At 36.5% G+C, this 25552-nt stretch overlaps 1 protein-coding gene across 3 annotated transcripts; it reads right to left on the bottom strand.

Annotated features, from left to right (window-relative positions):
• Positions 1-11073: 11073 nt before the first annotated feature.
• Positions 11074-18979, bottom strand: ISL1 (ISL LIM homeobox 1). Of its 3 annotated transcripts, none has more exons than XM_075183923.1 (6): positions 18649-18979; positions 17660-17849; positions 15740-15999; positions 13615-13901; positions 11994-12161; positions 11074-11427 (listed from the first exon to the last, which is right to left on the bottom strand). In XM_075183923.1, the coding sequence occupies exons 1-6, from the start codon at positions 18674-18676 to the stop codon at positions 11344-11346; spliced, it is 1017 nt and encodes a 338-aa protein (XP_075040024.1). In that variant the 5' UTR covers positions 18677-18979; the 3' UTR covers positions 11074-11343. The 3 variants fall into 3 exon arrangements, with proteins under 3 accessions (XP_075040024.1, XP_075040008.1, XP_075040016.1); XM_075183907.1 differs by having other exon boundaries at positions 11074-11455; positions 18649-18977; XM_075183915.1 differs by having other exon boundaries at positions 11074-11440; positions 18649-18977.
• Between the last annotated feature and the right edge of the window lie 6573 nt (positions 18980-25552).

Genomic DNA, 25552 nt, shown 5'->3' with positions numbered 1-25552 from the left:
GTCAAACTGTAACGCAGGTGTCCTAAGGTGAGCTTAGGGAGGACAGAAAGCTCCTGTGGAGCAGAAGGGCAAAAGCTCGCTGGATCTTGATTTTCAGTATGAATACAGACCGTGAAAGCGGGGTAAGGCATGTATAGCAAGGCATGCTGGGGGTGTGCACAGATGCAGCCAATTCAAGTCCTGGGTGTCTTGTAAATTCTCTTTTATTACCCATATCACTTGCATCAGCTACAGGCTAGGTGTAAGTGCCAACTGATCATGATGACTGACACGGCATAGTCTTTGTTTTATACACTACACATATATGTGCCACTGGCTAGCACAGAACTTTTGTATGCACGTAACATTGACTATATAAGTGCATTGTATGTACAGTAGGCATTAAAACATCTTGATTTAGGTATTTAGGGCCTCGGTTATAGTGGGACGCCATTTACACTGAAATCGTACGTGTATATTGCATCCCGGAATTTACACCGTTTTTAAAGTGGTACAGATCTTTAGATCCGTGTGACTTAGAATATTGTGCAAATTGCACAAACACACCTTTTGGACCGGCGTCCAAGTGTATAATGCACAGCGCCCTGTAAGGCAGATCATTTAAAAAAAAAAGTGTATAAAAAGGAAATTGTTATGCTTTTTTTTTTTTTTTACTTTGTTTTTGCATATTGAACCAGCTGAAAGCACCTTCAAAAGAAATGTCTCCCAGAGACCTATCTGCAGCTGCTTTGAACTCCAAATAGCATGTAAAGAGCGTGAACACGCCTTTACATTGCTGGGGTCGCCCACTGCCTTTCCCGTTCCACCTCTCTAAGTACAGAGAGGTGCAAGGGGAGATCCGCCTCCGTCGGAGTGCAAGGAGAGATGGATCTTTGTCCAAAAGTGCTTTTTGCACTCAACAGAAGGACTTACGTATGACTCTAAATTAAGCCCTTAATGTCTAAGAAAAAAAAAAAAATATTACATATTTTTATTAATTATTATACTGCTAAGAGTTGTTCATTTATTTTGTAATTATTTTTTTTTTTATGTATTCTGATGTGAACAGAGCGTATACTGTAGTCAGTTCTGTGTGTCTACATACACCAAGTAACAGTTAGACAGAACTTACACCAGATTCAAATCAAAACGCATCATGAGATACATTTGGATTTGAACACACTCAGAACTCTGCACAAGTTCTGTGCGCTTTCTTAAAACGAGTGCAAGTTGCTACCGAAACATGAGTCAGGCCCAGTACTTTTACTGGGCTGCTCAAATCCTGGAGTAAGCAAATCCTTTACCAAATTTATAAAATGATTTGTGTGGCCACTCAACATGCAATCTCGTCATCCTGCCATATAACAACCTTCTCAGAGGATTTAAAATAAAATTAAAAAAAATATATCTAATGGAATGTAGGATAGAAACTGACCTAGATCCTTATACAAAATTCTCAATACTTTGGTTCCCATGGGAAAATTTACCAATCAAGCTGACACATAAGATATATCTCCAACTTACTATAGTATTTCTGTTTATTTTACAATTTATTTAATTTTTAAAATTAATATCTATGTTCTACTGCTAAATGTGATGAAGGTCGACAAACATCTACTGGCCGGATATTGGGTCATGCAAAAAAATGATCCTATTAATTTCGATCAGTTCATATTCAGGCATGTTGATCATTTTGGAAGCACCATTTATAAAATGTGCCCAATTTTTCAATATCTATGTATGGCCAACTTCTTAAATTGCACCGACACATTTTATTTCATAAATAATTTAATTAAAACTGGATGAAACTTAAACCATAGCATAGAATTGGCAGAATTTTAGACATATATATACACAGTAGTGATTTTACCATGTGCAATCCTTTTGAAAGTTTTAAATGCATAGTACAGTATATGTGCATTAAATTATTATCATCATTATTCATTTATTCATAGGGCACCACAAATGTCTGCAGTGCAGTAGACTGGAGATACAGAGCATAGTACAGAGACATAGAGGACACACAGGCAAAATACAATTCAAAGACAAAATACATGACGATCAAAAAGCAAGAATAGCAAGAAATTAAGCATAGTACTTGACATAGGATGTGATAGGTAAAGTGTATATAACAAAAAAGTACTGTACGGATCAAGCAAGAGGCATGATACAAGAATGCACATGTGGATGGTGTACTAGACAAGAAGACAAGAGGAGAGATGGCCCTGCTCTTGAGAGCTTACAATCTAATTAAACTGGGTATATTGGTTCTCACACTACCATATCTGCCTATCACTCATAAACAATATGGGCCTTATGCTGAGTTAGGAGCAAAACACAAAAAAAAGGAGCAAATTTGCACATGGATAAACCATGTTACAATACAAGGGGTGCAAATTGATTTCTTGTTTTCCACGCAAGTAAATACTGGCTGTTTTTGCATGTAATACACAAATACTTCATAGCTTTATTTTTATAATGAAATTAAAGTTGATCTATGACATGCCATATTCCAACTATATATCTGCCCCTACGTTTTAAATTTAGCTCCCCCTCCAATGCAACATGGTTTTCTCAGGGTGCAAATCTGCTCCTTTTCTTTGTTTTGCTCCTAACTCAGCATCAGGCCCAATGTATTTAGTGTAACAATCCCACACTCCACTGTGCTGCTGTGTGATATAGTCAAGGCAGGCATTTAAAATAGTAAACCTAACTACCCGTCTTATCCACCCCATGTACCTTACAGTCATTTTGAAAATATTGTTTTATTATAGACCCTCACCTATCTTTCCATAGAAAATCAATCTCACAAGAAATAAATAGTCCCCGAATACAAAATTATCTTTATTTGCATTTGAAAAATAAATGATGGGGATTGTCTCACCATCTATGCCAATTAAACGTGAAATATTTTGATAAATTCTATCTATTCTTTATCATATGGTTATGATTTTTTGGGTATTTTAATTGTTATCTCTAATTTTTGCAGAAGAAGGTGAAGTATGTATTTATCTTGTAAAAACAAGTATTATTATTATTATTATTATTATTATTAATAATAATAATAATAATAATAATAATAATAATAATAATAATAATAATATGTTTTATTTTATTGTCTTCCAGCCATGGAATGTACTCTACTGCTCTCAGGAACAGTATGACCTGTGTGATTTCTTCAGTACACAATCCTGTGTTTAAAAAGCAAATACAAACTGCATCACTGTTTAAACTGTTTGTTATGCAAATGTGGAAATGCGGTTTAATATTTATTTTAAATGCTTTGACTACTCCTTTGTCAATAAATAATCAGACGATGTAAATCTTTTATTCCTGATTCCAATCTACTATAATATCTGTCTATCTCTCACATTACTATAGACCCCCCCCCCCCCCCCCCAACAATTGATACATAGAAAAGAGAACAACAAGCTATAGACACTGAGCCTAAACCCTAAAGCAGAAAGAGAGCAATATATGGCTCTCCGGCTGTCGAGGAACTACAAATCCCAGAATTCCATCCAGCCAAGCTGGGACTTGTAGTCCTACGACAACTGCAGAGCCATGGGTGGCCTGTTGCTGTTTTCTTAAACAAAAAAATGGAATAGTCTGGTGAGGAAAGCGTTAACACAGTTTCTGTTCTATCGTGGTACAGTTTTAATAACTTGTGAATGATAATAATACAATCGAGGGTAATGTAGCCTTGATCCTTTCTAAAGCAAAGTAAAAAATTGGTAGCTAGATAATAATCTGCTCTCTGTTTGTGACCTTTTTGATATATGACATATAAATACATTTACTTTTCTTAGGTGTCATGTGCTACTAAATCCATCATCTCGGCAAAAAAAAAAGAGTGTCTTACAAACTGCAGAATAAAACGCATTTCTAACACATCTAGTGAATTAAGAGAGGAATAGGCGCATCTCTTTTCTATTATCCTTCTAAGAAACATTACGTTAGTGTAGATCTTTTGCCCTAGCTATGAACGGTAAATGGACTACCCTTTATGCTTTTTTTTTTCCATAACAATTCAGCATTTATTTTTTTTAATCCTTTGTATTTTTGCACCAATGTATATGCGCTTGTACACGTGTCATTAATGGCACTACTCAATTTCTATGGTTATTTTAGCCCACTGTGTATATAAACATCTTGTGAAAGGGACTTCTGTCACTGCATATTAAGGTGCCCCTTGTGCCAGAGGTAATATTAAACAACTGCGAATAGACGTGGTGCATAATATTTGCTAGATAAATGTTTACAATTGACTTTATCCCAATTTATTATTTAAAAGACACGTTTTAAACAGACATAGTTCCAATCTTGATCACATGCTAAATTAATACTAGACAGTGGTTTATGTGGAATTCTTTAAAATTAATTATATGATTTAATCTAAATCTTCAGAATTTTTTAATTTTTTTTTATATTGCTATGTACATTACTATGTGTATTATATTTATATGTATAGAACGATGTAAGTAAGTGTGCCTGTTTCCTACAAATTTTAAATCGAGATCAGTTCCTTTTAATTTTATTTGCTAATTAAAGCAAAATTATCGTTTTAAAGCTATTATTTGTGCCAGACTTCATTATTTTATACATTGCTATCTTACGATGAACTTACATCTTAGTCTGTATCGCAAAGCTTAACAAATAAATCTAAGGAGATATGACAAATATAAATATATATCATTTTTACAATGTGTGTGGTTTTAAGTAAAGAATGTTGCTATGATCTTGTGGAATATTTTTTTTTAAAAAAAACCTCGTTTGCAAAAATGGTACGATATATCTTATATATTAACACACCCGCTGATTTTTTGGGGGGGGTATTTAATTTTTTTTAAAGTGGGTCATCTCAGTTATTCGCAATGACTATTCTCCATACATACTGGGCGCGCAGCTTTTCAAACAACACCGTGTAATTGTGACAGAACTAAATAAACAACATATTTTAATCGTGACCGCGACTTTAAAAAAGTAAACTTTAGATTTACAAAGATTTCTTCGGAAAACACAAAAAAAAAAAAAAAAGCTTAAGACTTTCTATGATCATCAATCAAGTGTTGCCTCGTTTGAAACTCAGAACCTGTATGTGTATATAGGGGTTCTAACTTTGCAGCAATTATATCAATGTGCGTATTAATTATATATAAAAGCAGTTAAAAGCATTTCAAAGCCACGGTGCTCAAATGTATACAAATGCCACGGCTATAAAAATGTTTATGATATTAATTTATCACTGGGGATTCTAAGTGATGGGGGAGGGGAGAGAGGATAGTGTAAATATAGCAATTATTATGCAGGTAAACTCTAGTGCAAGGGCTGTAATGGGTAAAGGCAATTTTGCAGAAACACATTAGGCAGATGGTTCTATAAGTGAATTTGATTTATAGGTATGGGCTGGAAGTAAGGATCAGATGTTAAGACACAAGCATTAGGCTATGCACTAATTGGTTAGTGATACCCCAGTTTACCGTTAGTCTGATTTACTATTATTAAACTGATACTGCATTTAATCGCCTTTTTTCTACCCAGTAGACTCAAGATGATGTATCTTGAGGTGGTGTTAATTGTGGAAGATTAAGGGCTGCTTTCCTGTAATTGTTAACTATTATAATGAACACCTCATTTAGGGTGTCATAGATTTTGAAGGAATCCAGATAGGGCTACTGTTTGCACAATCTTATTAACGCCGGGTGCTTTATATAAGTGTGGGTTTCACAGAGATGATTTTGTGCCTGTATTGTGGTGTTATCCAGGAGTGGTGTCTCCAGGCCTTCTCTTACAGGCAGATCTCATAGCTGTGGGCATTAAAGAGAGTCTCTTTAGGCTGATCCCAAAGACAGATAAGGAGCCGCCGAGTCCCCAGCTCTGTCTAGACTGCGGACCTCACAAGTCAAACTTGTTTGGATTAGCCTTCAAGATCTCCCAACTGATCGGCCTCCTGTAGGAAGGGAGAAGACACACACTGACACCCTATTTTCCTCTCCCGAGGGACTGAATTACTAGTACAAATCCTGAGCTTCGAAGATTTAGGATGAAGGCGTCTCATGTGTGGGAATCAGCACCAGCTGACACTAGCTACAGTGAGCTGGGATTATATTATACAGTACTGGAGTAGCGAGCAGTTTTATTTATACTGTGTACTGCTGGATCAGTGAGTCTGAGTTATATTTATACAGTACTGTGTACTGCTGGATCAGTGAGTCTGAGTTATATTCATACAGTACAGTGTACTGCTGGATCAGTGAGTCTGAGTTCTATTCATACATTACAGAATAATGCTGGATCAGTGAGTCTGAGTTATATTCATACAGTACTGTGTACTGCTGGATCAGTGAGTCTGAGTTATATTCATACAGTACTGTGTACTGCTGGATCAGTGAGTCTGAGTTCTATTCATACATTACAGTATAATGCTGGATCAGTGAGTCTGAGTTATATTCATACAGTACTGTGTACTGCTGGATCAGTGAGTCTGAGTTCTACTCATACAGTACAGTACTAGAGCAGTGAGTCTGATATACGTTTATACAGTGTGTTACTGGATCAGTGAGTCTGAGTTATATTCATACATTACAGTATAATGCTGGATCAGTGAGCCTGAGTTATATTCATACAGTACTGGAGCAGTGAGTCTGATATACATTTATACAGTGTGTTAGTGGATCAGTAAGTCTGAGATATTTATTCAGTACAGTGTAATTCTGGATCAGTGAGTCTGAGTTCTATTCATACAGTGCAGAATTGGAGCAGTGATTCTAAAATACATTTATACAGTGTATGGCTGGATCAGTGAATCTGAGTTTTATTTATAAAGTACAGTACTGGAGCAGTGAGTATGAAATACATTTTCACAGTACAGTACTGGAGCAGTGAGTCTGAGTTATGTTTATACAGTACAGTACTGGAGCTGTGAGTTTGAATTACATTTATACAGTACTGTACTGGAGCAGTGAGTCTGATATACATTTATACAGTGTGTTAGTGGATCAGTGAGTCTAAGCTATATTCATACAGTGCAGAATTGGAGCAGTGATTCTAAAATACATTTATACAGTGTATGGCTGGATCATTGAGTCTGAGTTTCATTTATACAATACAGAATTGGTGCAGTGAATCTGAAATACATTTATACAATACAGTACTGGAGCAGTGAATCTGAAATACATTTATACAATACAGTACTGGAGCAGTAAGTCTGATTTTTGTTAGACATGATATAAATTTGAAGCAGTGTACCTGAATTATATATATATATATATATATATATATCAGTACTGGAGCAGTGAGCCAGAATTACATTTTAGAATATATTGTTGGTGCAGTCACACTGCATCAGATGTATACAGTAATGTACTGTAACAGTGAGCCTGCATTGCATTGCATAGTACATTACCGGAGCAGTGAGCCTGGATTATATTTACACTACTCATGCAGTGAGCTGAATTTGCGTTTTAGAGTATAACTAGAGTAGTGAGCCTGGTTCTTTAGTTATAGAGCACAGTATTAGACCAGCGAACCTGAATAACATATTAGATGAATTTCCTGGAACAGTGAGCCTATATTACACTTATACAGAAATGAAGCAGTTAGCTGAATGAAGAGACGTGACATAAAACATATACTAGGCTACTTATCAAGGAAGATTTATGTGACCCTCTCAATATAAGAACAGTCAAAATATATAATAATCAGAATCACGTGCTGCATTAAATAAATACATTATTGTTCTTAAGTATGTAAATATATTGTGTTTCAAACGGAGAGCATATATATATATATGTGTGTGTGTGTGTGTGTGTGTGTGTGTGCGCGTGTGTTAATGTTGAATGCAATGGCCAAGCCCAAGGTCTGTTACACTAGTACACGGTACCGTATTGTAGTTTCTATTGTCACCAAGGTATTTTAAAACAGTAACTATAGAACTATCGCACTGGGCAGGGAGTAAATGCAAACTTTACACCATTTTAAGCAGGAAAAGCAGCCACCCCGACTCCATAATCATCACATATCAAGCTCCTTCCTTCTCCCTTCTCCTCCTCTGTCTACACTTGTGAAGTCCCTGGGAGGTGCCGAGAGATCCCCCATTAGGGTCTGGGACAATGTTAGCAGCTAAATTTATGTTTGTGGCGCCTCCGCTCACACACTGTCATTCAGTGGCTTGCACTTTTATCTAGAAAACAACAATCTGCCACAATCAGTAAACAGGATTTACTTCCAGCCCCGCCACCAATTTTCTGGCAATCCGGCTTAACCCATCCCCTCCTGGAGCCCCTCAGACAGCCCAGGGGGTCAGAGCTTTCCAAAAATCGCCCTCGACTTCGCCTAATACCTGTTATTTATTTATGCTAAAAACAACGGCAGATTAGGTACAACCCGTTAAATGTAGCTGTAAGCACATCACTGCCTATTGTACAAAATATCTAAACTTAAAAAGAATTGTATGTGGACATTTGCAATGTTAAGATCAACACCATAGTGGAAAATTAGATTACATTTTGTATGTGGCTTTCGCCATTGTAACCTATCAGATAAATAGACAGCAGTTGGTGGTTTAAACTTAATAAACGAGTCTTCATCTACTGCTGAATACTCTAACCTAGTCATAGCTTCTGTGGAACCAAAAGAGCCAGCATGCTTCTCTATACGGTCACAGATCGGTGGTCATGCTGGGACTTGTAGTTCCGGAGCAGCTGGAGAGCCACAGAATGGCCCAAGTGCAAAAAAATCGTTTGTTGCAAATACAAATATATTTAAAAGGAAAATCAATCAATTCAGATCAATAATAATAAGAATAATAATAAATAATCATACATGTGTAAACCATTACCTAAGTTTCTAATAAAACACTGTAATTAGAAAACAAATGAATGATATACGAAATGTCACCTGCATTAATGCATACATATATAATGTAACAAGAATTATAAATACTAATTGCATAGATTGCCGCTCATATCTGCATCACTCTCACTATCTGAATATAGTATAGCACTAGGAAATACGTCTCTTAAAGCAAATGCAAACTAAAAGGTGCTACGTTAGGTATATCATATTCAAAATGTAAAAATCTGGAATAATACAGTAAAATCAACCCAACAGAATAGGTTACATTTTCAATTTCTCATCCTCCTCTCAAACCTGCTGATTTTGAAATTAATTCACTCATTTTAAATCAAACAATATAACTGCATTGCAATCCATTATTGTAGATCCCCTTTCAATGGAGAATGTTTGAGGTTTTCAAGCGTTCAATCATTGCAGCGTCAGAACGTTTATTAAACAAGCGATACAATGTATCAACTGTATCGCTCATTGTTTCTGTATGTGCACGTGGTTGAATGGGCTTGCAAAATACATTTCTATAACGTAACAAACACTTAAATGAGCCTGTGTATGCGAGGACTGAAACAGAACATAATTACATCTCTCATATTCTTTTAGATCCGTTTTCAAGATTGTTTACAAACAATAGAATCTCTCCCACAATGTATTCATATAAGGTCTGGACAATGTGAAGCAGGTGGATTTAGAAGGAATTTTAAAACTCACTGATTACATCTTGTACAAGTACAACTTCACATTAAGACGAAAATCCACCTATTTACTGAACTGTCGTCCTACCCTTTCATTAGAGTCTATAAGAGAGGTAGAACTACAAACTCCAGCATAGACTGCTAGCCTACCTCTGACATTGCATGCTGGAACTTCTGGTTCTCAAATAATTATAGAGCAACAGGTTGTCTAATATAGGTCATAGTAACCTAAATACACACGTCCTAGACAACAAAGGCAAGAGGAAATTTAAACAGCACCGCAGAGCAAAAATATTTCTCTACTATCAGTTAAATGTAAATAAATGAGGATTTGCCAATGACCCTGATAACAGACCAAAAGACAAACATTGACTACACCTGACTTTGTAAGTAACCAAAGCCCTCACGATTGCTAAAACAAATAACATTTCAATGGCATTTTTTTCTCTTTTCTAAAAAAATATCTAAAATAAACAGAGGTTGGATGATTCTATTGAGTTGCCTTGTATTGGAGATATCGGCCTGTATTGTAGCAGGGTAAGAGGATACACACGCACACAGCGTGTATTGGGGTGTGTGGTGTGTCTCTAGGCACTGTACTGTGGAGGGGGGCATGTTGTACTGTGTTACAGGTAGAATGAGGTGCAGATCTGATTACTTAGAGATTGCAGCGTTTCTTGTCGGGTCAATTCCAGACGTTACATTTATTTTACAGAACGTTGGATAGGAAGAGACAACGAACACACAACACGACATTTAATTCAGAGACCACGATACAGACTTTTTTTTTTCTTGATTTTTTTTTTCTTTTACTTCAGCAAACAAAAAAAATATAGTCAAATAACATGAAAAGTGGCGAGTCTTTCGACAATAAATAATAAATTACTTTATAATTTTTGCAATGCAATAGCAAACAAAATGATTCCCTTTCTCCTTATTTCCAGAGAGAGAACAGTCGTTTGAACCAAAAACTATACACATCTTTGGGGGGGGGAAATAAAAGTTCTTTGTCAAGAATCACACACAATCCAGAGAGAGCCTGTGGCAAAATAGAGGTATACCTTGTTGTTGCGATGCTTTCTAGAGTTGTCTTTTTGGAAAAACAACAAAACAAAAACCCAAATAATAAAAGGCAGATAAAAAAATTAAAAAATAAAGCAATGTTTTAGTTGTAATTTTTGGACTTCGTGTAATGAGGAGGGGGATCTCAGAAACAGTTACATGCTAAGTGAGACCTGGATTTTCTTTTTTTAACAGCTCCCCTTGTTAGAGTCAATTTAAAACATTGCTAACCAATGTAAAACAGCTCCACCTGTAATCCTCTATGATCCCTGCAGTCATTGTCCATTTAGCTGGTCTACAGTCTCAGACTCAGTGGAGCTCCTGTTTGGCAAGGCAATGATTAAGTGATGTTACATAGATAAACAGCACCATTCGGATTCAGATCACCTCTACTATCTCTCCATCTTGGTCTGGTGCTGTGAGATGTGATAAGGGAAATATATTAATGCTTATTTTGGAGATCCACAGATATAAATCCTCTATGCCCTTTTTGTTTGTCCTGGACCGATAATGCTCCTACGACCATTTTTGGATATTGTTCAATCCTAGTAAGATCCCAATGATTGTCTTCACAGTGTTGCTACCATGCCATCTTCTCCAGATGGCCTCCATGCATCAGATGGACTATCCTGGGTGCTCTGGTGCGTCAAATACTTTGTTGAAGTCCGAGCCAATAGATGTCCCGCTTTTTTTTCCCCCAATACAAATGGGGTGGGAGACCATAGAGTTCATTCTCCTCATGCCTCGATGGGACTTGCTACCATGCTGTTAGGGGTGTCTGGGAGTTGAGAGGACATCGAGGCCACTTCACTGCCGGTGGAATTGGAACCTGGACCCCCTTCTGAAAAATTAACCTGTGAGAAACAGGTCTTCATATTAGAAGCAGAACAAAAGAGAAAGAGTGTGAAAGGAATTTCTAGACAAACAGAACGCAACATACTATTGAAAAGGTCATCTACACCACAATATTGTTATGCTACAATACATAATTAATGTGCAATCATATTCCACTTAATTAATGTGCAATCATATTCCCCTTAGAATTCATTAACTTCAACTAAAGCCAGGTTGTGGCTCTCCAGCCGCTTGGGAACTACAAGTACCAGCATGTCTTGTACCTCCACTGCAGCTCAGAATACACAAGCCGCATACCTCAGTAAAACGAAACCTAGTATCTAACATCTATTCTGACAATACATATACGTTATTATGTTTAAAGCATCTTGGCACAATATGTATTTATATTGACTTGCCATAGTCACAACTCATCTTGGAGGAATAATGTTTTACTAAATATTTTTTCAACGCAGTTTTTTTTTTCTCCTGTTTAATTTGATAAAATAGAACAATTCCCCCAGCTAGTCCCACTCTCCCCTCGGCCAGGCTGCCTGATAAGTGACAACTCACCAGTTGCTGGAAGGCCGGCTGATCGATGTCACTCTGCAGGGCAAAGTCACTGAGGACTTTCCACGGGGGCTGGTAACTTTGCACTTCTACCGGGTTTGCTTGCAATCCGCCGTCGTGTCTCTCGGGACTAGAAGCCACCATAGGGGTTCCTGTCATCCCTTGAATATTCTGCAATGTAAAGCATGGCAGGTCAATGTGCTGTAATGACACAGTACACAAATAACAACGCGTAGTATTTACTAAATGCAACAACACACGACGTATATCCAAAAAAAAACTAGATCCCATCTCTTGCATAACCTAACTCATGCTAATCTATAATAATTAGTGATACAATACTACCTAATAATACAATATCACATACTAGTACTAGTGCAATACTATGACACGAATTATACTATGCTATCTAATCATTCAATACAATATTATAATGCAAAACATTACTATGCTAGGCAATAATACAGTAGAATAAAATATTAGAAAATATTAGAAGAAGAAGAATTTATAAATAAAACATTTTTTCATTTACGATACTATCCCCAAAAATTATAATAAAACAAACTACATTCCTCTGGCCCTTAGTAATACAATATAACATGTATAATATTAATATGCTTTGTAATATATAACATGATGCTGTAATCTACTAGCAAACTAGATTAATCCTAAACCTATGTCACGTTGCTGCAGAAGGATGTAATAAACACGATTAAGGCAAGCGTACACTATTAATAGAAGCCATCATTTTCTTTGCAGATCCTATCGTGATTTATGACTTAAAATATGGTACAAATTGGCAGAAAACAGGCAAGTTCTTATGACAAGATTATAGCCACACTTAAGACCAGGGATCACTTTTGTGTGTTCCCATCATGGCTACAGGTGACAATATTAATTAAGGAGCTCACTTCAGCGCAATAGGTAAATTAAAAAAAAGGCTGACTACCTACAAGGTGAGGTACAGCCTGACAGATCACTCATCTGCCCCTATGCGTATGACATATAGCTCCCAGCTATTGTAAAGAACACCGTGGAATTAAAACAGCAGACATGTTCGTGAGGATTGATGGGGAAAATGTTGAAAATCCGGAATAGTTTTTCTAAAGCCACAATTTGGAAGTTGAATGAAGAATTACAGAGTAAATATAGTACAAAGAAATAGTGGATTATATATATATATATATATATATATATATATATATATAGACATAGATATATATATATATTTATATATATATATATATATATATAGATAGACATAGATATATAATTCACATACTCTATACTATATATATATTAATGCATTGATAAAGATGGATACTTATTAAGGACTTTGATATTCATACATTTTATTTTATTAATCAAATATTGGCAAAACCATCCACCTAGCCCTTGATAGGACTCCAAATCTATAGAGCATCAGTGTATTTTCTGCCGGTCTTATTATTACATTATTACTTAGCCTTTCATTTAGGAGACCTGCCTACGCCTATTTGCAGTGAAGCAGACGTATGATACGCGCCATGTAAGGGAAGCGTACTATGAACACGTTTAATAGCTGAGCTCTGTGTTACTGTATACACCAGCTCTGGTGAATACACCCGCAGCGGATCCCACTTACTGTTTTATCGTTGGGCTGCTGCTGCTGAAGCTGTTTCATCAGAATGCTTCTCTTTTTGTCTTTACACCTTTTATTTTGGAACCAGACCCTGATGACCCTGGGACTGAGGCCAGTCATTTCCACTAGCTGTTCTTTCATGAGAGCGTCGGGCCTGGGGTTGGCAGCGTAGCAGGTCCGCAAGGTATGAAGCTGTTTCTCATTAAGAACTGTTCGGACCCGGGTGGTCTTCTCTGGTTGCTTGTGGACATGAGGCCTGAGGGCGGGCTGCCGGGCAGAAATGGGTTCTGCTGTAAAATTAATGAACGAATCATAAAATAAGTCCTCAAAGTGATCGCCACTAGCTCTAATCAGCAAATCCTAAAATCAACCATATTTTAAATATAGATTACACTTCCTAAACCCATACAACTACCCAGCCCTTTCCGGGAGTACCACACCCCCACCCCCCTCTTATTTATTATTTTTTGGGGATGCGTTACAAGCCCCCCTCGGCACTGCCATGGTTAAATAATTGTGATTATCTACAAAACTGAGAATACTTTCACACAAATGCCTCAGTAGTTTTAGAAAATGATCATTTGCTAAATAAATAAGAGACTCCTAAGCTGCCTGGAAAAACTGCAATAAAGAGGAGCTATTCAGAGTTGCTAAAACGAGATATAAAAAAAAACAATACAAAGGGTAAACACTGCTTCTCCTTAAATATTGTGTTAAGCTGATAAGGCACAACAATAAAAAATCGGCACATGTAGAATAAACGCTTTGGTTCCTAGGTGTGTGGTTACACTATAATCCTCACTGTTTGCAAAAAGATACCCAAAACACTGTATATGCCTTTCAACTCTGGTAAATAATGTTTTTGTGTGTCTAGCAGGCTCAGGTGAGGTATGAAACAGATTTGGTGTCCCCTCTCGTCCCCCCTGAGGTATTTTGTTGACTTGGTTAAATGTATCCAATCTCCGTTCAATTAGTCAGAAATGGAGTGGAAAATTTCCTTTTCGATTATAACAACTAGTTTATCCAAACTGTGCTATATGATCCTTGCGGTTTTGTGCACTGCTTACAAGGAAGCTGCAGAAGGAAGAAAGGCCAAACAGTTGCCTCTCCCTGCCGAGGATTTCACATCCTCTCTTAGATGTAGTGTGGAGTTACAGCACCCGAATCTAAAATATAATTCTCCTCAAATCACAAGATAGGTTTGAAAACGGCAGGATCACTTCAGCTGGCAATTACTGAAGATTAGCTTGTTGACAGTTTAAAATTACAGTCTAAGTATCTGCATTCATTCCTCAAGTCTACCCTTACATACTGCTGAGGAGGGTACTTGGGGGTAGGGGGGGGGGGGGGGGGTGAGGTGAGGGGGGAGAGAGAGAGAGAGAAATCCCACCCCGAAAAATAAAAGGCCCCAATAGAGAAAAAGATGAATGTTAACCTGTGTAATGTGAAAAACAATAAACACAGGTAGGCATACTGGTGCATTGTCTAAGTGAGTAATCTAACATATTGTACATGAGCACTTCTTTAAAATAAAAAAGTTAACCCACCAGCTACTGTTGGAGTGATAGCGGGACATGATAGATATATATATATATGTATATAGTTTACAGGCTCACCCCTTCCTATTTACCCCCCTCCACCTCCTATACAGAAAGAACAATTCTGAAAATCTATCCACTAAACAAATTCTAGATGTATATATATATATATATATATATATATATATATATATATATATGTGTGTGTGTGTGTGTGAGTAAGGAGTGTATATGTTTAAACGTGCAAACACACACACACACACATATATATATATATATATATATATATATATATATATATACACACACACACACACACACACACACACACACACATCTAGAATTTGTTTAATGAATATATTTTTAGCATTTTTCTTCCTGTATAGGAGGGGGAGGGGGGGTAATTAGGAAGGGGTGAGCCTGTAAACTATTGACATGGGGGCTTATTTTCCCACAGGAAAAAAATATATATCTGCGTGGGGTAACCAGTGGGAGATTTCTGAACATCCACAGCGATCCTGCAACACATTGAGATACCCAGGTACAATGACAGCAGCACACACATGCTAAGCCAATGGCTGAAGAAGTACCTGCCATCTGCAGGGGTCTTGCAGGGTGCAGGGGGCTGAGAGGGTCGCTGGCCCCCAGGCTGGCCCGTTCCACCACATCGTGGTCCGCCCGACAGAAGAGGCCATCCTCCCGCAGAGCGAACTCGTCTCCCGGGATGAGCTGGCGGCTGCAGGCCACGCATCGGAAACACTCGATATGATAGACCTTGGAGCGGGCCCTCATCACAAAGTCATTCTTACTGAAGCCGATATTGCACTTGGCACACTTGATCCCATACAACCTGCACGGCGAGGCCGGTGACAATGGGGAGAGAACACACACAAGGAAATACTCAGTGTCAGGTCACACACTCCGGGCACATTATACAAGTGGCTCCTTGAAAGTCCTTGCTCTTATCTGGACTGCCCATATCTCTATTTATTTAGCTATTTTTTCTGTGCATATAATCTGCTCCAGACACTAAAGCCAAATCTACTCCTTCAAGGAAAAAAAATAATAACCCAAATCACACATTTAATATACAAGGCAATGCCTCACGTTTAGTGTTGCACTTGTATAACTAGGATAAAAAGTACTATATGGTCACTCTTTCTTCTATTAATGATAAGGCTTCAGGCTAATATACTAACCTGCCATGGCAGGCAATCGTTTATTTACAAAGAAAAGTCCCTTTACCCCTGTGATCTAGTTCAGGCCTAGAATCTAAACAAAAAACTTGTTTTATAAAAATAAAACGTCTACAAAAGTTTGTTTTTATCCCCCCCCCCACACACTATGTGATCTTTACATCATATTAATTCAATCTTTACCTAACATCACAATAAATGATACAATCTAAAAAGTAACCACCTTATAAATGATATTATTATATTAAATTATATTTTGTTGCCCTGCCGTATAGTTAATATTATCCTATAAACGCGTTATCCGCACAGATATTGATTGGCAAAATACTATTACACTGTTCGATCTATTTTATTTATTTTATTTTATTTATTTGTGCTAAATACAAAATAAACACCTCACTCTCAACACACCTCAACTATAACATTATTTGTGAAACGATTTTATTCGACCTATATAATATTTTAGTTAATCTAAAATGTTTAAATCTAGTGTTAGATTTATCGATTAAAATTTGAAGCTATTTTATGTCCTGTATTGTGTTCTATTGGTTTGATCACATTTATTTAATATTATTTGAATTGTTATTTATATTCAAAACTCCAACTAAAAAAAGGGGGATTTACATGAAGGAGTTATCAAAGAATGCAGGATAAACAGCATCCAAACTTTATCCTGGGTGTCTGTTGTGTGACAATTGGTATCTAAAGCACTTTATCAGTTTCCAGATTTTAATGTTCGGAAGGAAGCAGTTCCCATTATCTAAATATCCCAATTGTCTGGGACCAGATGATGGGCAATTTGATCTGTTCTAATTCATCAGCAGAGATAAGATAAGAGAAGTAGACACTCATACAGACCTACAAGCTATTTTTTGGTATTTATAATTTTATTCAAGATTTCATGCTAGATATGATCAGAATTGTTTTAATATTTATACGACAGCATCAAGCTGTGCCCATGCGTGGGGTATATTTATCACTAAATGGGGATCCCAATTATCCATGCCTATAATTTAATAAAATAACAAAACACGTTTAAGTATCAATTCTATGCAAATCTGCATTGCAAATGCAGAGTCCCACGGCAGCAGTCAAATCTAAATACCAAATTTATAAATATTATAAAAGGCCAAAGCCCTAGTCAAAGCAAACAGAGAAAAGTGAAAAATTAAATAAGAGAAAGCAAAAATAAAAAAAATATATGTATTCATAATAATCTAAAAATAGTAAGAAAGAAGTTTTTTTTTTAATTGGTAAAAACCCGATTTAAAAATGTATATGATAGTTTTAAAAAAAATGGTTTAAAGTGCATACCTGATATAGTCTCTTTTACAGTACGTTTTGCCATCCCTAACAAAGCAAGTACACGTTTCATCCAAATACTGATTACATTCTGCACACTTGAGACAAGCTGCATGCCATTCCAGGTCCGGGGAAACCCTCAGAATAAACTGATCGTGAATCTGATTACCGCAGCCAACACATAGTGAAATCAGTCGTTTTTCTGCAAGGCAAATAAATAACATGATTGACTTAACGTTTACTCTCCTACAGAGATAAACACACTTTTAGTGTCGTTCTCTTACAGGGCGTGACTGGGAGGCTGTGTGTTTTTGTGTGTGTGTGTGTGTTTGGTTTTAAGGACAAAAAACAAAACAAAACTATATCTCACTTTTTAGATGATAATTGATGTGTGCCATCAAAATCCTTGACTCATTTAAGAGGAGGCGGTTCATGTGTTAAATTGAGACCTGGGATTGTCAGTGTGCACTGTACAAAATCATATATATATATCTATATACTGAAATCAGGTAAGTGATCTGCCCCTGCATGACAGTGTTTAAGGGTGGAAATTATAGAATTTAGGAGAGGGATGTTCAAATTAAGCATTCTCTCTCTCTCTGTGTACTGACTGCTGTCAGATAAAACACAGGAGCAAAGACATTGGCAGCTTAAAAAAAACCCACACACACACACACACACACACACACACACACACACACACACACACACACCGTTTCATTTGTCATTTGCCTTCAGTTCAATCAATGGCTGCAACTTCCATGCAAAACAGACCCCCTTTTGATGGAGACATGTGTTGTATTATGAAATGCAACCCCCCATGCCCAATAATTAGGCTGTGCAGCCACAGCAGAGGAGAGAGTCTGCAGTGACACAGACACAGACAGGGACACCAGGGCAAGTTGTGCTCTGAAGTTCAGCAATGACCATGTAGAAGTCTTGGACAAGGAGAAGACAATTCCAGATAGGAATAAAAAAAAAAAAAAAAAAAGGCTGCTTACTTTTTGGAGGGTCTCCCATGTCTCCCATGTCTGAAAGAGGGTGTAATGTCCACAGTGAAATGGTGTCAGCTTAGTGTATCCACAGACAGCGTGAAACAGTTATGCAGGGTGCAATGTTTGCCCAGAAGAGGATGTGGTGCTTGCTCTGTGCTGCACTCCTGCCTCTGGCTGCCTGATCAGTCCAGTTTCCTCAGTGGAGGAGACGCTGCAGTGTCGGAGTCAATGCTGATCGGGCACTCTCTTCCTTATCTCTTACTCAAACTTCTCTGCTCCAACTCAGCTCAATCTCCATTGGTGTGACGCAGAGCGCGGCGACGTCAGCGCTCCCCCCCAGGTGATTGGCTGAGCCGCGCACCCAGCAGCTGTGCTTATTATCACATTTCAAGTCCTGTAGTCCTGTGTGTGCCACTATCTATCCCTCCTGCAACACCCCCCAGCACACGGATTAATATGTAACTGGCTCTCACCTCCACTGCTATCTATTGCCTTCAGATCACTCCCAGTGCAGCTCTCTGCATTGCAAGTGGTGCATGCTGCTGCCTCCTGAAAGTGTTAAAGTGGCAGCTCAGCACAGACAATCACACACACACACATATATATATATATATATATATATATATATATATATATATATATATATATATATATATATATATATATATATATACATATATATATATATATATACACATGTATATATATATATATATATATATATATATATATATATATATATATATATATATATATATATATACATATATATATTAATACATTCATATATATATACACACATATATATATATATATATATATATATATATATATATATATATATATATATATATATATATATATATATCAGGCAGCAGCATGCCCAGTTTAGTAATTCAATTTAGAAGTAAAATTGCAAATTCAAACCACCTATATGTAATACATATAGGTAGATAGATGGATAGATAGATAGACGTTTTTAGATAATGTGATTTTGTAATCGCCATACGTTTGGTTTTTTTTGTATTTGCTATCCCATGTGTTGGTGCCTTGTAATTCTGTCTGCTCCAGGAGTCTAAACAAACACACTGTTTCAATATATGTGTTAAATGCAGACCCCCTGACAGTCATTGTGGGTTTTAGGCCACTAACTGCTTCCGTCTTACTTGTCCCATAGACAATAGAGGTGACCTCCTAAAGTATTTGTTTGCTTAAGATTTTCACAGTCGATTATTGCGCGAGCTCATGGGCTAAAATAATAATCCTAATAAAATGTAGAAGAACAAGAGGAAAAAAGTTTAAAATAAAGATGGCAATCTATTGTTGGCAGATTAAAAGAAGACAGCAGTATCTCACGTGAATATACTTATAGGTATCAAAATAATATTCAGTAAATGTCTCACTGTGAGGCCTACCCAGGATATTTTTTTGTTCTGATACTTTGCATTAGGAATTCACTGCAGAAAGGGAAAGTTCGCTCAGTGATTAGACTGTTATTATATAATACACACATTGTAGTATTTTATCAGTGATATATCTGTGTGACATATTTTCAGCTAGAAATACATACCTTGCAGATTGAATGATGTATGAGATATCATAAGGTCTGCGGTTCAGTAGCCAATAGATATGTATATAGATGATTAGGGCAGTTACAAAGGTTTTACCCTAGTTGACAAAAGCCCATGATCAATTTAATGATCGCTATCAATGAGCTGTGACTACTGCTTTAAAATACACAATACAGTATTTTATAAAATCAATCTAAAAATTAAAATATGTTGCTTCACTCGTTTTGAAAATAAACAATCTGTAGCTTTATAATAAATATTATAGAATAATGACCACATTATTGCTCTTGTAAATAATGTTTAAGTAATAATACAATATTTCAATGAGCAATTCGTATTGCTCAGGATATTCCTGCTACTGCACTGTGCATCTATTGCCATATGTGTGTGTTTTATTTTAAACCCACTTGAAATTGTGATTGTTGCATACATCAACCGGTGATTAACAATTTAGACAATATTTTCAGGATTGGGTCACAACAGCGACCTCTTGCGTTCACATTGGAAAAGAGCCAATTATGATAATGCAGACACGCTGGCCTTTGTGTTCTGTGTTGTCTTTGGAAACATTGTTTCACTATCATCAAAGCTTTTAGGGACTTTGTATGAAAATCTTCACCCGTTTCAAGATCTAAAACAAAATAATGCCCTAAGTCAGGGTTGGGTAACGTGTATTTCCACCACTGTGCAGAACTACAAGTCACAGCATTACTTTGCAGCCTCTAGCTGGTAGAGCCTACTGAGATTTGTGGTTCCACAGCAGATTAATAGCCCGAAGTTGTCTATGGCTGCTCTGTATTGCGCACAAAGCTGGTAATTTCCTTCTTTCACCGTTTCATTTATTTTGCAGACAAATATCGTTTATTTTATGCTGTTTTACATACAAGAGCATCTTCCAAACACTCATACACATTAGCGAGAACAGCAAAATAAATTTCCTTGAATATTACCTATGTGGCAAATAGCGACACTGTAAAGTTTGCTAATATAATACCTGAGCTCATAGGACAAATCAATTAATTTGATTAGTTCAATCGCTTTGAATGCTCTTATTACATTCTGTACACCACATACACATTTATTACATATACACGGTGTTTTGAGTTTTTTTTCTTTTATAACTCACTGCCAGCATAAAAGATTCATTAACAGTAATAATACTAATCAGTAGATAATACATGGATAGACAGAATGCAAAACAAACATTTTTATGCACATTATTTTCATCCAGAACGCTCTGCAATTGGTTTAATTTATGTCTTTGGTAGGAAGGAAAAATGTTTGCAGAGTCTGGTTCAGGAGGGCAACTTTTTGAATAGGGTTGGCATTGGTGATGGTGTTTGCAAATGAATAAGAAAAAGAGAGAGATTTGTCTCCGCCCAGACTGGTTTTATTGGGGAGGAAAGGAGGGCTCACAAGAGGTCTGAACTGAACCACTAATTCTCCTTACTGTGTCCTGGATCCTCGTTGCTGGGAAGGCGAAGCAATGTATTTCAACCGGTAACCGGTTAGAGGGAGTGAATAATGAGAGCCACTGCCAGTTTCAATGATTAAGGTATTTAGATAGCAAGACGACCATTTGGATTACCTCTGTTTTATGATATCACTATACAGTTGAATAATTGGACATAAAACGGGATTTGTTTTTTGGCGTGTTTAGCTAATTATTTGCGGGAGATCCTCCCCCCCCCCATTTCTGCAGGGAGGACTTCTGTCTCAGGGAGTGTGTGGATACACCATCAATCAATGTATCACACTGCAGATATTATTTGCCAAAAAAATAGACACAATCCAAGCCCCCTCTCCTTCAAATTGGAATTTAAAGTCAATGCTTTTTCCAACGTGCCAGCGGATTACTGTTCTCTTGTATTGTGCAACTGTCTGTGCAGAGACTGTTGATACTTATTCGACGCTGGAGTTAGTTTTAAATAAAATTTGCTTTAAAATATCAAAGCGAATGAGAGAGACTGAAAAATAGAGTGTGTGTGAGAGAGAAAGAGAGAGAGAGAGAGAGAGAGAGAGAGAGGGAGGGAGAGGAATGAAGGGACAGAGAGAGAGAAATAGTAAAATAGTCATGAGAGCAGAAAATGAAAGGACATACATATAAATATATATTTGTTATATAAATATACATGTAGTATATATATATATATATATATATAAAGCATATATATGTAAACGTATATATATATATATATATATATATATATATATATATGTATATATATATATATATATATATATATATGTATACATATATATAAATATATATATATATATATATATATATATATATATATATATATATATATATATATATATATATATATAAAATTATCGGACTTCACACATACCCATAGTGCACTGGCGATCAATTTGTAAAGAAGACTGTGATTAATCACAGGGGTTATTATTCAGGAGAGTGACTATGGGTGTGAGAAGGTGTTCGATCTCTAACCTTCAAGTCCTGACTCATGAATGTTCAGAGAAATAGACCACATCAGCACTATATATATCACGGCATCACAAAGAGTGTCATAGGGGCCGTGCTCTTTATTAAATTGCGCTACTACTTAGGAGAACCGAATCCTGCTCTCAGTACAAGCATCTGACAGGATTAGATCTAGGACCGAGGACCCCAGGATAAATGCTTCTGCAATTTGTACCTCTTCTCTTTCAAGTTCAACAGCACCCTGCTCTCAATCACAGTCACAATGAAATATATTTTATATTCCATATGTGATAACTCCCCACCCCCATCCATTATATAATCAAATTATCATACATTGCTAATTGCTAGATACCAGATCCTTAAGTAACTGATTTCAAAGTGTGTAGTTCTTGGTAAATGGTCAATCTATGATGAAATGAACCGAAACATAACTACAAAATATATTAATATATTACCCACATTTAATTATTTTCACTTCAATAGTTATCACATGCAGTATATGTTATTATTTAAAAAGAAGAGACTGAATGAAAGCATCTAATACTCACATATGTCACTTCCCGTAATATAACTCAGAACAGCCCACAATAAACTATTGTTCTCACTATATCAGTCTCTACCAGTCTTAGGGAGGTGGATTGTCCCGTTTTACAAGTATACAGACTGCAAATGTTATATTACAAAATAATTACAATGATATTTCTCTATAAAATATCCTATGTCGGTAGAGTGTGTGTATTCAGTACAGGAAGCGTGGAGGGTAGAGCAGGCAGCCACAAAAGCTCCAGACACGGTGTACATTAAAAGCATACGTTGAAAGGAAATAAAACAGCGTATTATTGGGCTTGGAGCATAACTTACAGCTAGTAAGACCGTGGGGTGCAGTGAGAAACATCTGCTGTGCTACACAGAGAACAGAGCTCAGTTATTCTACTGGTCTACGTATAATTTTTGCAGTGCATCTAATCTATCAATCTCTCTCTCTTATCTATCTATCTATCTATCTATCTATCTATCTATCTATCTATCTATCTATCTATCTCATATGTATCTAACCATTTCTTTTTATCTATCTATCTATCTATCTATCTATCTATCTATCTATCTATCTATCTATCTATTTATCAATCTATCTCATACATATATATATATATATATATATATATATATATATATATATATATATATATATCTTTTTCTTTCTTTCTTTCTTTCTTTCTCTCTCTCTCTCTCTCTCTCTCTCTCTCTCTCTCTCTCTCTCTCTCTCTCTCTCTCTCATATGTATCTACCCATTTCCTTCTCTCTCTCATCTATCTATCTATCTATCTATCTATCTATCTATCTATCTATCTATCTATCTATGTATCCTATTCCTTTAGTAATAAAGTAAATCATGTGACAAGATGGGTTTCAATGTATCACCTTTTTGTGTTAAGGTTCTTAGACCCTGTCCTCTCCCGTCACCTACTCATGTCTTAAACCACTGATGCACATATTACTTTTAGCTGGGACCCCAATTGACAGTGTGTCATTGTTTTTGGACCACAAAAATAGCAGTTCCCAATAAAATTGATTGTATATCTGACAATCAAGGGACCCCAAAGCCACATTCTGGACCCACTTGTCATGTTAACAGGTTGAGAGTGACAGGTTTAACTGTCTTAAAGGACTACTGAAACACAAGATAACTTATATACCTTCTAATAACTCTGCCAAATAATTATAAAAGTTTACACAAAGTGTCTGGCAACAGATAATAATATTTTCCACTTGCAGTCTTTGGCTTAGTACAAATACTTTATGCCACTTTGATAGTTGGGCAATGCCTTTACGTTTGCCTTGTCACCACCCTTTGTAACTGTTTTAAATCACTTTTGTGCGGTAACAAAACTTCTTTTTGCAATTTTTTTTACTGTGTTGCCAAATAATTGCTCCTTCTGAAACAGCCTGATGGAAGGCCAAGATCCACTCGCCCACAGAAATCATTCACACTTACACCATCGCCACTGTGACTTGCCAAGCGCCAGCATTTTACGTGCTAAAACAAACAAAAAAACCCAATGCATAACAGAAAACAGTGACCTTTGCCCTGCAATATATGCTCTTCAATAACACCCTCTTTGTCTTGCATCATTTTTTAGATTGTAAGCTTCTGGAGCAGGGCTTTCTTCGTAGGTTGCATTTTATGTTTGCGCAAAAAATATCATTCATATATTATAGCCAGGTATCTACATATTTGTTCTTTAAAATGCTGTGATACTTATGTGGTGGTTACAAACATATCAGTATCAGACTACTATGCAATATGTAGATTTAACCTCATGTATCTGTCTCCCATTGATCCATAGATTGTAAGCTTGTGAGCAGGGCCTTCTCACTTCTGTCTGTTTTACCCAGTATTGTTTATTACTGTTTTACCCAAATTGTAAAGCGCTGCGGAATTTGCTGCCGCTATATAAATAATTGTTGATGATGATGATGATGAAAACTTCACCTTACAATATGTTAAAGTTCCTTTTCGCTCTGCTTGAGGTAAATTGTATGCTGGTCATTGTCCCATTCACAAATACACATTGTGATGGGGATTTTGACTTTTATTTTATTTTGATTGGAGAGTTATATAGTGATCATTGGCCTATCTATTGATGGCAGATAAATGACCTCAGTAGTGGTTGCGGATGCAGCCACCCTCTGGCTGTACGCATCATCATCATCATCATCATTTATTTATATAGCGCCAACATATTCCGTAGCGCTTTACAATTGGGGACAAACATAGTAAACTAATAAACAAACTGGGTAAAACAGACAAAGAGGTGAGAAGGCCCTGCTCGCAAGCTTACAATCTATGGGACAATGGGAGTTTGACACATGAGGCTAAGGCTAA

Source organism: Mixophyes fleayi, chromosome 1 (assembly GCF_038048845.1).
Source record: "Mixophyes fleayi isolate aMixFle1 chromosome 1, aMixFle1.hap1, whole genome shotgun sequence".
Lineage (NCBI taxonomy): Eukaryota > Metazoa > Chordata > Amphibia > Anura > Limnodynastidae > Mixophyes > Mixophyes fleayi.
This window is presented reverse-complemented; position numbering and strand designations above follow the sequence as displayed.